General features: G+C 38.6%; 1 protein-coding gene across 1 annotated transcript in view; it reads left to right on the forward strand.

Moving 5' to 3' along the window:
* The window catches only part of ATF6 (activating transcription factor 6), a 222536-nt gene extending 211193 nt beyond the window's left edge, over positions 1-11343 (forward strand). The window contains exon 16 of the mRNA XM_082265424.1: positions 10971-11343. Coding sequence (XP_082121550.1) covers positions 10971-11179 — 209 coding nt within the window. The 3' untranslated portion in view covers positions 11180-11343. The remainder of the gene's footprint in view (positions 1-10970) is intronic.
* Positions 11344-11795: the final 452 nt, after the last annotated feature.

Genomic DNA, 11795 nt, shown 5'->3' on the forward strand with positions numbered 1-11795 from the left:
TGCTGTGGTTAAAATGCTGGTCAGCGGATCTAGGTTCCAAAAAAGCCTTGGCGAATCTCCCCTTTCAGGGGAATCGCCTATTTGGGGCCACCCTAGATGAGATCATTAAGGATGTCACTGGGGGCAAGAGCACTTTTTTGCCACAGGCTGCTAAAGCTAAAGGACCTCGTAACAAGCGTGGACCTTTCTTTGCCGCTCATAAAGGGTTTGTTCGCTCCGCTGGGGCGAGCAGGAAAGGCAAAGCCCCTCTAGGAGGGTTCAAGAGGCGCTGGTCGGGCAAACAAAAGGCCGACTCAGCCAAACCTGAAGTTAAGGCTAATACAGCCTGAAGGTGCGCCCCCACCCGGCTTGAGGGTGGGGGGACGTCTTCACCGGCATTCAGAGCTAGAGCCTTCCTGAATCTCGGACTAAGGAGTACAGGAGATCATACGATCAGGACACAAGATCGAGTATTGATCACTGCTACCGGTGTGATTCTTCCCTTCCAACATTTAGGTGCTACAGGGAGCGGTAGTTACCGTTCCCTGAACAGATCATTTTCTTTACCTTTTCCAAAGATTAGTCTGTTCCCTACAGGAATCTGATCCGGTTGAGCAAACAGACCAAGGAGCCTCTAGTCTGGTGACTTCGGTCTCTAATGCTCAACCAGGAGAAATCATCACTCCTGATAAGAATCAAGTTTCTGATAAATGTGTGGGAACAGAGAGCGATCAGACTTTGTCTGATTGCCTGGACCAAGCAGCTCTAGGGCAGCCTGGTTCTGATCCAGTCAGACAATATCAGGGTGATGACTTAGGTCGATCACCAAGGATTTCACCATCTGTGTCTTCATCAGAGCATCCCGGAGGTGGATCTGTTGGCATATCGGCTCAACAGGAAGGCGCGGAGGTTGGTAACGCGCGGCCGCGTTCCTCTAGCGGACGCAGCAGACGCGCTGAACGGCCTACAAAGGCAGTATCAGCTACTATACGTCTTCCCCCCTCTCAAGTTGTTGCTGAGATTTCTCCGCAGGATAGAGATGGAGGGAACTCCAGTTATCCTGGAAATTCGAGGCTAGCCTCGTCAGGCCGGTCAGGCCGACTTGGACATGCTAGTCGCAAACGCTCCTTGGAGACCTCCTCTCAGGGAGGATCTGCGGTCTCAAGGACCGATCTTCCATCGTGCTTTACAGTCGCTGGTTTTAATGGCCTGGCCATTGAGACCCAGGTACTGAAGGGCAGAGGGTTGTCAGCTTCAGTTATTCCTACTCTAATTAAAGCAAGGAAAGCGACTTCCAGCAAAGTCTATTATCGCACATGGAAGACTTATATTGGGCGGTGTGAATCTTTGGGATTTCCCCCAGGTACCTATTGGGTGACCCGAATCTTGGCTTTTCTGCAAAAGGGGGTTGAGCAGAAACTATCCTTGAGCACCATCAAGGGTCAGGTTTCAGCATTAGCAATCTTCTTTCAGAAGCCTTTGGCTACTCATTCCCTGGTGCGGAATTTCATCCAGGGGGTGCGGCACTTGGCTCCGCCAGTCCGCGCGCCCTTACCACCTTGGGATCTTAATTTGGTTTTGTCGGTTCTGCAGAAACCTCCCTTTGAAAAGATCAGGGAGATTCCCTTACTTACATTATCTCAGAAGGTGGCCTTCTTGGTGGCTATCACTTCTGCACGCAGGTTGTCAGAACTGGCTGCATTATCATGCCATTCCCCATATCTAGTGGTTCATAGGGATAAGGTAGTTCTTCATCCGAAGCCATCCTTTCTTCCTAAGGTGGTTTCAGACTTTTATCTGAATGAAGATATTGTGCTACCTTCCTTGTGTCCTCAGCCCAATCATCCTCTGGAATATGCGTTGCATTCCTTGGATGTGGTTCGGGCAATCAGGGTATACCTGAAGGCTACGGAAACGTTCCGTAAGACGGATTCACTTTTTTTGATCACGGATGGCCCCAGAAAGGGGTTGCCTGCATCTGCCGCGACTATCTCCAAATGGATTAGACAGACGGTGGTACAGGCTTATTCTATTAAGGGTCGGAATCCTCCGTTCCCTGTTAAGGCGCACTCCACTCGAGCGCTCAGAACTTCCTGGGCCTACCGCCATCAGGCGTCAGTGGTCCAGGTGTGCAAGGCGGCCACCTGGTCGTCGGTACATACCTTTACGAAATTTTATAAAGTTGATGTGATGGCATCGGCGGATGCCTCATTTGGCCGCAAGGATTTGCAGGCCGCAATTTGAGGAGACCGGTGGTCTACCTTGAGGGGTTTTTTTTTTTTCCGTTGGAATTTCAGTTGAGTCTTATCGTGTGATTGATGAGCCTTTAAAACTTCTAGTTGGCACTGGTTGGGCCTTCTAGATTGGATTTTGATTTCCATTTTCCCACCCCTCATTTGTGGTACTGCTTTGGGACGTCCCGAGTTGTTATTAATCAACGAGGACTACGTCTGTCAATGAGCGACAGAGAAAAATGGATTTTTGTAAAATCTTACCGTAAAATCCTTTTCTCTTAAGCTCATTGACAGACGTAGTACCCACCCCTCTGTTTTTGAGTTGGGTTGGGTTAAATTCTCTAAACACTGCTTTGTGACATAACTGATTTGCTGTAGCAGAGAGAGAGAGAGGATATACCCTCTGGGACTGCCCCTAAGGTGTGGCCAGAATGTTTTCTTTCCTGTCTAGTCCTACTCCTGTAGAGGGCAGTATAACCCGAGTTGTTATTAATCAACCAGGACTACGTCTGTCAATGAGCTTAAGAGAAAAGGATTTTACGGTAAGATTTTACAAAAATCCATTTTTTGGATTTACCCATATGAGTACTATTTAATTAAAATAGTAACATCGGATGGTATTCGTTTTATGCCAAAGGATGTTATTTCTTGCACTATTATAGCACTTTGATATTTGTGTATGCACTTTACTTTTGTTGGATTTGCACATACACATTAATATTCATATGTGAGTAGTGCTGTATCAATTGATTTGATTGGCTCTTCTATGCATCTATTATTTTTCTGGTTTGTGAAATCTTGGTTTGCTGGCTACGATTTGTCCTTGAGACATGTGTCCTGTATTTGTCTTTTGCAGAAGATAACATCTGATGTTTTTTAATGCAGATTTTGAATTTTTTTTTATATTCGGATTTGCTCAATCTTTATTGTAGTTACTCTATAGTTCTAGCTTTTACTCTGATTTTCTGATGTTTTTCTTCACTTTCAATGAAAAATTCAGATGGAAAGAGTAGCGTGTGAAAAGTACAGTTACAGCTTTACATAAAGATGTCTGGAATGCTAGACTAGAATTACAGCTTTAGACTGTCTAAAATGCAGTCATTACCATCATTACTCCTGGGAGAGAAGTGAATGACGGTTTCTTACTGTTGGGCTGATTACAGCACTTTTGTATAAACGAGTCCTGAGAAATCGACCCTTGGAATCAGTCCATATAGGGTGTCTTTGAATGCTGCAGACTATAGTTTTATTTCAGTTATCATTCCCAGCAAATGTGTCATGTGTAATACTTTCCATCTTGCTGTTACAGCCAATAAGATAATTTTGTTTGTTTTAGTCTAAACCTGGTCCTTCAGAGCTTCTGTAACATAAATGTCTCCTTTCCAAAATGTCTTGAAAAAGCTTGCATGAAATATAATTTCTCTATACTGGTAACTTTATAGGGGATGGGGCAGGAAGTATTTTAGGCAGGCTTTTCGGCCATACAGACATATTAGACATATCGTAACCTAGTTACAGTAAATGAAGCTGGATTAGGTTTAGATTGAATTCACATATTTCATGAACATGGTTTTTTATACAAAGTAAAGGATTTTATGTGCCCGCCTTGTATTTAAAGTCACACATTTGCCAAATATGACACACATTTAAAAAAAAACTACGGAGAAAAAGTCTAGTGATTTCTAAATAAATGCTTTAAAACTGTATATCTGACTTTGAAACCACCAGCACCGTAGATCACTCTTGATGTGACATGTGCTGGACCATTTAAAGTAAAGGTCATCATGATATTTTAAAAGAAGTTGTAATAATTTAGTCTATTACTGTTTTTTGTTCCGTTCTTTGTGATTTTAATGCAGTAATAGTATGCTGATGATAATTGTTTGTTTGAGAACAGTGAGCATTTCAAAATTTTCCAGCTAGCAACTGGAGGCTCATATATGCAGCACATGTATTTGATGAAAAGAGGGCAGTCAGCAATTGAAAACAAAGATAAATCTGCAAGCAGTGATGAGCACTTCTCATATTTACCAGTCCAGAATCATTTGAAACAGGTCCCTGTGCAACCATCACCAGCTTGTTAAAATAAAAAGTCACTCTGCCAGCTCCTGTTCCCACCCTCCATCCAGAACTGGGCTGCCTCCCACTCTCCGCTGTGTACACAGGTAGGACACTGCTGCTATAGGGGGAAGGGGAGCAGAGGACGCTACTGTGTGTGTGGGGAGGAGGAGATGTGTAGGGGGCAGAGGACACTACTATGGGCAGGGCCACCCACATAGATAGCAGTGTCCTCTACCACCCTTCATATCTTCCCCCAACCCTGCACTCTGAGCGCAGCGCACTCCTGAAACCTGCATTCTGAGCGCAGCGCACTCCTGAACCCTGCATTCTTTTTGTAAAACTTTTTTTTCTTTTTTTTTGCTCCGAGTAAAGCAAAAACAGGTCGGTCTTACTTTCTGTGGATGAAGTAATCAATAAATATGTGATTACCTATAGCGCTTGCTTACATGAATTGGTAAACAATCTAATAAATTACATACAAATCCCATGACGCATTACAAATTGAATAATAAATAATGTATAATAGTGCTGAGATAAAATAGCAATAAATATAAAATACGGTAAAATAAAACTGTATGTATTAAAATATGTAAGAAAAATTATGTCAATCACAAAAAAAGTCCTTGAAGTTCATGTGCAAAAAATTTATAAATTCATGTGCGAATAAAATATATAAGTGCAAGTAAAAAAAATTTTAATTAAACACAGTTGTGACTTCTTGACAGAAAATGTCCAAAAATAAAGTGATTAGTGCTTGGTGCTCCGTGATAAAAAAGCACGTATGGTCCTAGTGTCATAAGACATATAGGACCCCTGCGATCTGGTGAGTGTGAATTTCATCTACCTCTTCACGGTGAAACACTAGAAGGGACACCAGGGCAAGAGTGATTATATTTTTATCACGGAGCACCAAGCACTTATCACTTTATTTTTGGACATTTTCTGTCAAGAAGTCACAACTGTGTTTAAATTTTTTTACTTGCACTTATATAATCTTTTACTTGCACTTATATATTTTATTCGCACATGAATTTATCAATTTTTTGCACATGAACTTCAAGGACTTTTTTTGTGATTGACATTATTTTTCTATAATAATTGTTCTTGCATATTTTGATATATACAGTTTTATTTTACCGTGTTTTATATTTATTGCTATTTTTATCTCAGCACTATTATACATTATTTATTATTCAATTTGTAATGCATCATGGTATTTGTATGTAATTTATTAGATTGTTTACCAATTCATTTACGCAAGCGCTATAGGTAATCACATATTTATTGATTACTTTATCCACTTTTGAGCACTCACACTTTACTATAGCAGCTGCCAATCACACTATTTTAATTTAATTTATTTAGGTCCTTACACACTCATAGGTCTCCTCACGTGGCGCGGGAGATATACTTTGTATATTTTATCTTCCATTTACCGGTCTTGCTTTTTTTTTTCCGGGGGGGGGGGGGGGTATACATCCAATTCCAGCTATAGGCACTTAGCCTAGTCAGGAGCCCTTCAGAATTCTCTGCCTATAGGCTCCTGAGATGTAAATCCAGCCCTGGCTGCAAATCACATCAGACTGCACAAATAGTAGTGCTTGCACTACTTTCAAAAAATGCACTGTGCCAAGTTGCATGATACTGCGGTATCATGCAATCTTGTCCAAAAACACACTGTTTGCGCGATCTGTGTTTGAGGTTAACAATGTATTATCACCCGCAGTAGATCATAAAGGTAGTGTGTCCTTTCAGGCACCGTGTTCTGGTGTGAACCAGCTGTTACAACAGGACACTGTGCCCAGTGATCTTTGACTTCATCATTGTTATTCAAGTAGATCTCCATCTCTCTAATCTCTCTAAGGTTGCTTACTTCTGCTCTAAGGGGTACCAAGGCAGAGGCTTCAGGAGGCTTAAAAATGCTCAAAAAGCATGTGCTAAAAAAACTATATAGAGCAGGGTTTATCTGCCACTACAGAGTGGATATAACCAAGCTCTTTCAACAAATCATACAATCCAATGTGCCTCACCTTCTGATGGAGTAAAATACTACAGAGGCTTCAAAAGCTGTAAAGTGGTATAGCAAGTAATAAAAGGCAGTACAAATAATGCAAAACTACTACCACAAAATAAAACCTAATCAAGCAAGCCATTGCAATGGTATGGTTGGCTTACCGATGGCATAACGAACCCGGGAAGATTCTTTATACTACTGGCTACATCTAATATCATTTGGGAAAAGGATGGCTTTATGTTTCTCAAACACCGGATGCAGATTTATGTGAGATCTATTCCTATTTTCTCTAAAACTTTGGAATCCCTGAGTACTTCCCAGTATCTTACCAGTGTTCCGGGGAACCTTGCTTTACATGTATCTGTGCCTGTTTTAACCTCACGCACATGTACTAGACCATTCTCCTTTACCTTTGATAATTACACTAAGCCCATGTCAATTAACAGCTTCCCTTTGGTGTAGCTGAACGTTTCCTCATTTGTCGATATTTACCTGCATAAATACACATACATCGTACAATTCGATTGAATCGATCACAATCAAAACTAAGGATTTTCTATATATATTAAGAATACTCTGAAACAGCTGGAGCCTGAGGAAGCACTCATAGTGAAACGCGTAGTTCCAGCAACTCCTTATATTTCCATACAGTACCTTTATGGGCTCTTTGAAATTTAAATACTCTGCTTTTTGTACAATACATGTATACAAAATTGTAATGTATTTGTCTGTCTGTTTTTAATGTATACTTAATAAAAACTTTATCAACTTTTAAATATGGACTGAATCTGGAAAGAATTACTGTATCAGTGGCACATTTAAATCCCCTTTGGCTCCACCTTGGACAGGGTTGGAAACCTCCTCCTTTTTCTTTACACCATTGCAATATGCCTCGCCCTACAATAGAGTGGCATGATCCAAACATACCAAAGTGCACATGAGGATTTAATATTTACCAGCCCCTTATATATGCAAAGATGAGCTTACTCTAGTTAAGATTTATAGCTCTCCAATATGGCACTTACAACATGTAAGATTACAAAATTGCATTAACCACTTTAAGACCAGAAGGATTTGCCCCCTTTCTGAATAGGCCCTATTTTGCAATTTGGCACTGCGTTACTTTAACGGACAATGGTGCAGTCATGCAACACTGTATCCAAATAAAATTGATGTCCTTTTTTCCCACAAATAGAGCTTTCTTTTGGTGGTATTTGATCTCCTGTGCGATTTTTGCGCTATAAACAAAGAGCAACAATTTTGTAAAAAAAAAAAAATATATATATATATATATATATATATATATATATATAAATATATATATATATATATATATATATATATAATTCACATATGACCTAAAAAAAAAAAAATTAAAAATCTAAATTTTTTAACATCTTAGGCCAATTTTGTTTTCTAAAAAAAAATTGCAATAAGTGTATTTTGATTGTTTTGCGCAAAAGCTATCGCATCTACTAACTATGGGAAAGATATTTGTCATTTTTTTTTTGTTTTTTTTTTTACTAGTAATGGCAGCGATCTGCGTTTTTTTTGCAGGACTGCGACATTGCAGTGGACAGATCGGACCCCTGACTGACATTTTTGACACTTTTGTGGGGACCAGTGACATTACTACAGTAATCAGTGCTAAAAATATGCACTGTCACTGTAATAATGACAATGGCAGGGAAGGGGTTAACATTATGGGTGATCAAGGAGTTAAATGTGAGCCTAGGGGAGTGATTCTAACTGTGGGGGAGCGTGGCTTCTGAAATGGCCATAGAGACATATGATCGTTTATAGAAGGATCACATGGGCTTTATGATCATTGCAGGGAGAAGAACGGTTGGCTGTGTTTACAACAGCTGACAGTTGTTCTCTCCCTTAGCGGGGGAATGATCATGGGTGTCAGACGGCAATCGGAGCCGCCTGCCTCGTGCATCGGCTTCCCTGCTGACGAGTGGGGGCGGGAGTGCGCAGGCACGCGCTTGCCCCCTAGCCGCGTGTGCGAGAGCGAAGTACACCTACAGTGATTTGCTTGGGAGCAGCGGCCTACCGCCGTATAACTGCGGCGGGCGGTCGGCAACCAGTTAATAAATATCCCCCATCGTGTCATTTGATCTTTAGCACCTGTTTATTATTATCTTGGGCTATATCCCTACAATCATCTCTCCTCTTTTTAACTGGAAAGTGTTCTATAGTTATGTTAGTTTTTTTAGGATGTTTAAATATCCTATTGTATTAGCATTTTTTGTAAAGTAATATTTGCAACTCAGGAGCCTTCTTTTCTGTTGAGACATTAAATCTGAAAACCTAAAATAAGAATTCATAACCAATATTTTTCTAGTGCCTAAGTAGTTTGTACTGTACATATTACGTGTCTGTTATAATCTGGTGTTTGCCCCCCTCCTCTTCAAAATAAATAGTTCAATGATGATGATAAACGGTTTAGAAAAAAATAATAATTATTGTGTTCTTTAGAGAAACAGGGTAATATACAATGGCCTTTTACAAAACGGTTACTAGTAATATAAAGTTACTTTTTTCTTTTAGCAAGTTTAATTCTTAATATTTTCGAGGTTTTTGGAATTCCTTAAAATAAAACCTCTGTTGGTTGAATCCCACACTGTTGGTTTATCATTGCATTCCATTACTGGGTGGAGGCTGAAAGTAGAGTTTCCTTTGGCATTTCATTAGTAATTTAGGGTTCCGCAGCTGCATTGGCTGCAGTTTCCACATTCTCTTAACCCAGATGAATTGTATTTCATTCAACTGGACACCATTTTCTCTTAATTTCCTGGAGCAAACTTGGCTGTGTTCAACCTTTGATCAGTCCTCCTGAGTTTTACTTTTTATGTTTACAGTCAAATGTGTACAGCAATGATAAATGCTTATGTAAGGTTGGTGTTTTTAATTAAATGTTAGATGTTAGAAATTAGATGAGTAATAATCATGCTTTCTATTCATTCGATTCTGACTTGTATACAAAAATATGTTGCTTTTTTTTTTTTTTTTCTCGTCTTTAAGTCTGCATGACAGCTTTATGGATGGGGAATTTAAATGTTTAGAAGAGTTTATTGCACAGAACTCCTTTACTTCTGCCATAAAAAGTGCTACTGCCTGTTCTCAGTGACCAGCACAAACTATTCCTGTGAGAAACTTGGAGGTGATCACTGCTGACTGCTTATTCAGAAACATTAGTTGCTTATCCTGTTAACCTTCCTAGTTCAAATATTATTAAGAATTTATTCTTCGCAGGCCAGTCTCGTTTTGATATAATATTTCTGTACATAGACTTTCAGTTTTTGTTTTATAAGCTGTTACTGACTTAAAAAGCATCTGATGAAACCGATCTTGGTTTGATCAGATGCTTTGGAGGCTGTTCTTTTCAAAAGGAGGACCTGTCACAGACCATGCGATCACAAGGGATGTTGTTTATCCCTTGTGATAGAAATAAAGTAAAAAAAAAAAAAGGTACAGTATAAAAAATTTAAATTAAAAAAAAATAAAAATGTAAAGTGCCTCCACCCCCCTGTGTGCTCACTTAAATGCGAACATGCACGTAGGTCCTGTGTGCATATGTAAATGGCAATTGCACCACACATGAGGTATCCCCATGCTCATCTCAGTGAGAGCAATAATTTTAGCACCAGACTTTGTTTAACTCACTGGTAACCTGTAAATGCTTTTAAAGCATTGCCTACGTGTAATTTTAATGTACGGTAGTTTGTCACCATTCTGGGGGCGTGCGCAAAGTTAAAACATGACATGTTTGGTATCTGTTTACTCAACATAACATTATCTTTTATATTTTACTAAAAGTTGTGTATTATATTAGGTTTGTGCTTACTAAAATTCATTAGTTTTTTTTTTCCTGATTTTCAATTTAATAAACTGTTGTGCAAATATCGTTTGACATAACAAATTGCAACACCACCATTTTTTTTTCTCCAGGAATTTTGCTTTCAGTAAATGTGTATATGTATTGTTTTGGGTTCGAAAGTAATTTTCTATTTTTAAAAAATGCTGATTTTTACATGTATCTGAGAAATGTCAGAATTGGCCTGGTTTTTAAGTGGCAAAAGTTGAATATAATTATTGAAATCTGCCATCGAAGAAAGTGCTGTCCTGCTGGGAAAAAACAAACAAATGATATATATATGGCATGTGTTTCAACAGATGGGGGAAAAAAACATGTTATTGATTAACATGACTGGTTTGTGTTAGCAGCGTGCTGTACTTCTTTGTAAAGGCGGTGTCATTTACATATAATGCTCATTTAACAGACTAAAAGATTTGTTTTTATTTCTTGAAATGCTGCAGTAAATGTTCAGAATCATTACTCACTTTATACATGCAGTTATTTAATGATTTAATGGGCTTGTTCATTTTTTGGTTTTGTCAACGCACATTACTAAAGTAGGAAATATGTTCTGTGCTGTGTCATCACTTGTTTCCAGCTGCAGGTGTAAAAACAAATGTCATAAGCTGCTTTATTTATGATCATTTTAATGCTTTGGTTATATAATGCATTGTTCTGACTTTTGCAGATGTTTAGATTTTAAGTAGAACATATCCTCCATAAAAAAACAGCTTTTTGTTGCCCTATGTTGCTTTTACCAGATTTATTTTAGTTTAGTATTTACATGTTATCGGTTAACTTGATTTTGTATTTCTTATAGAAAATGTGATTAATGGTCAAGAATATGAAGTGATGATGCAAATTGATTGTGAAGTAATGGACACCAGAATTTTACATGTTAAATCTGCATCTATTCCTCCATTCCTTCGAGAACAGAGAGAGAACCAAACCAAGTCATTTTACAGCTCTGCCTCATCAAGCTCAGAACAAACCCATGTCCTTAGCACCATCAGTGAATCTGCTCTTTGATTGCTGAAAAGTCCATGTACTCAGTATTTTTATCTATGCTAATTTGTTATAACATTTAAATGATTTGTTTGTTGAACCATTTATCTAAGCTCAAACTCAGTTAAGGTAATTAATTTTGCCTACAATGTGAAACCTCTTTTGTAAGAGGGTAGTTTTTCATAAGAAATATATTTATTATATATATTATATTGATCTGCATTGCTGTTTTTCTAATATAATATAAACATTTAAATGGGTCACACAGAACAACCACTTTAACAAGATTAATGTTCCTTGAAACTAAATCCCTATTTAAAAAATAACAATACAACAAATCAGGATATCTAGATTTAATTAGGTAGTTCTTTGTCTTTGTTTTCAGTAAAGTTTAACTGAAGGCATATTAGTTTGGATAGAATGAGGGCCGATTGGAACAACTGTCAGGTTTGTATTGCTGTTTGTGTCCCAGTTTCACTCTATATTTGTCCTGTTTACTGGTATTCCTAATAGTGAAATTGCAAGAAATTCCTAAATTTTGAGTTGTCACCAGAACAGAAAAAGAGAGGAAATCTTATGACAGGGATATTAGTTCTAGTGATAACCAGGGATTTTCCACATTTTTTGGAGGGATTTCCTC

This window comes from Pelophylax lessonae, assembly GCF_965119305.1.
Source record: "Pelophylax lessonae genome assembly, chromosome: 8".
Taxonomy (NCBI): domain Eukaryota; kingdom Metazoa; phylum Chordata; class Amphibia; order Anura; family Ranidae; genus Pelophylax; species Pelophylax lessonae.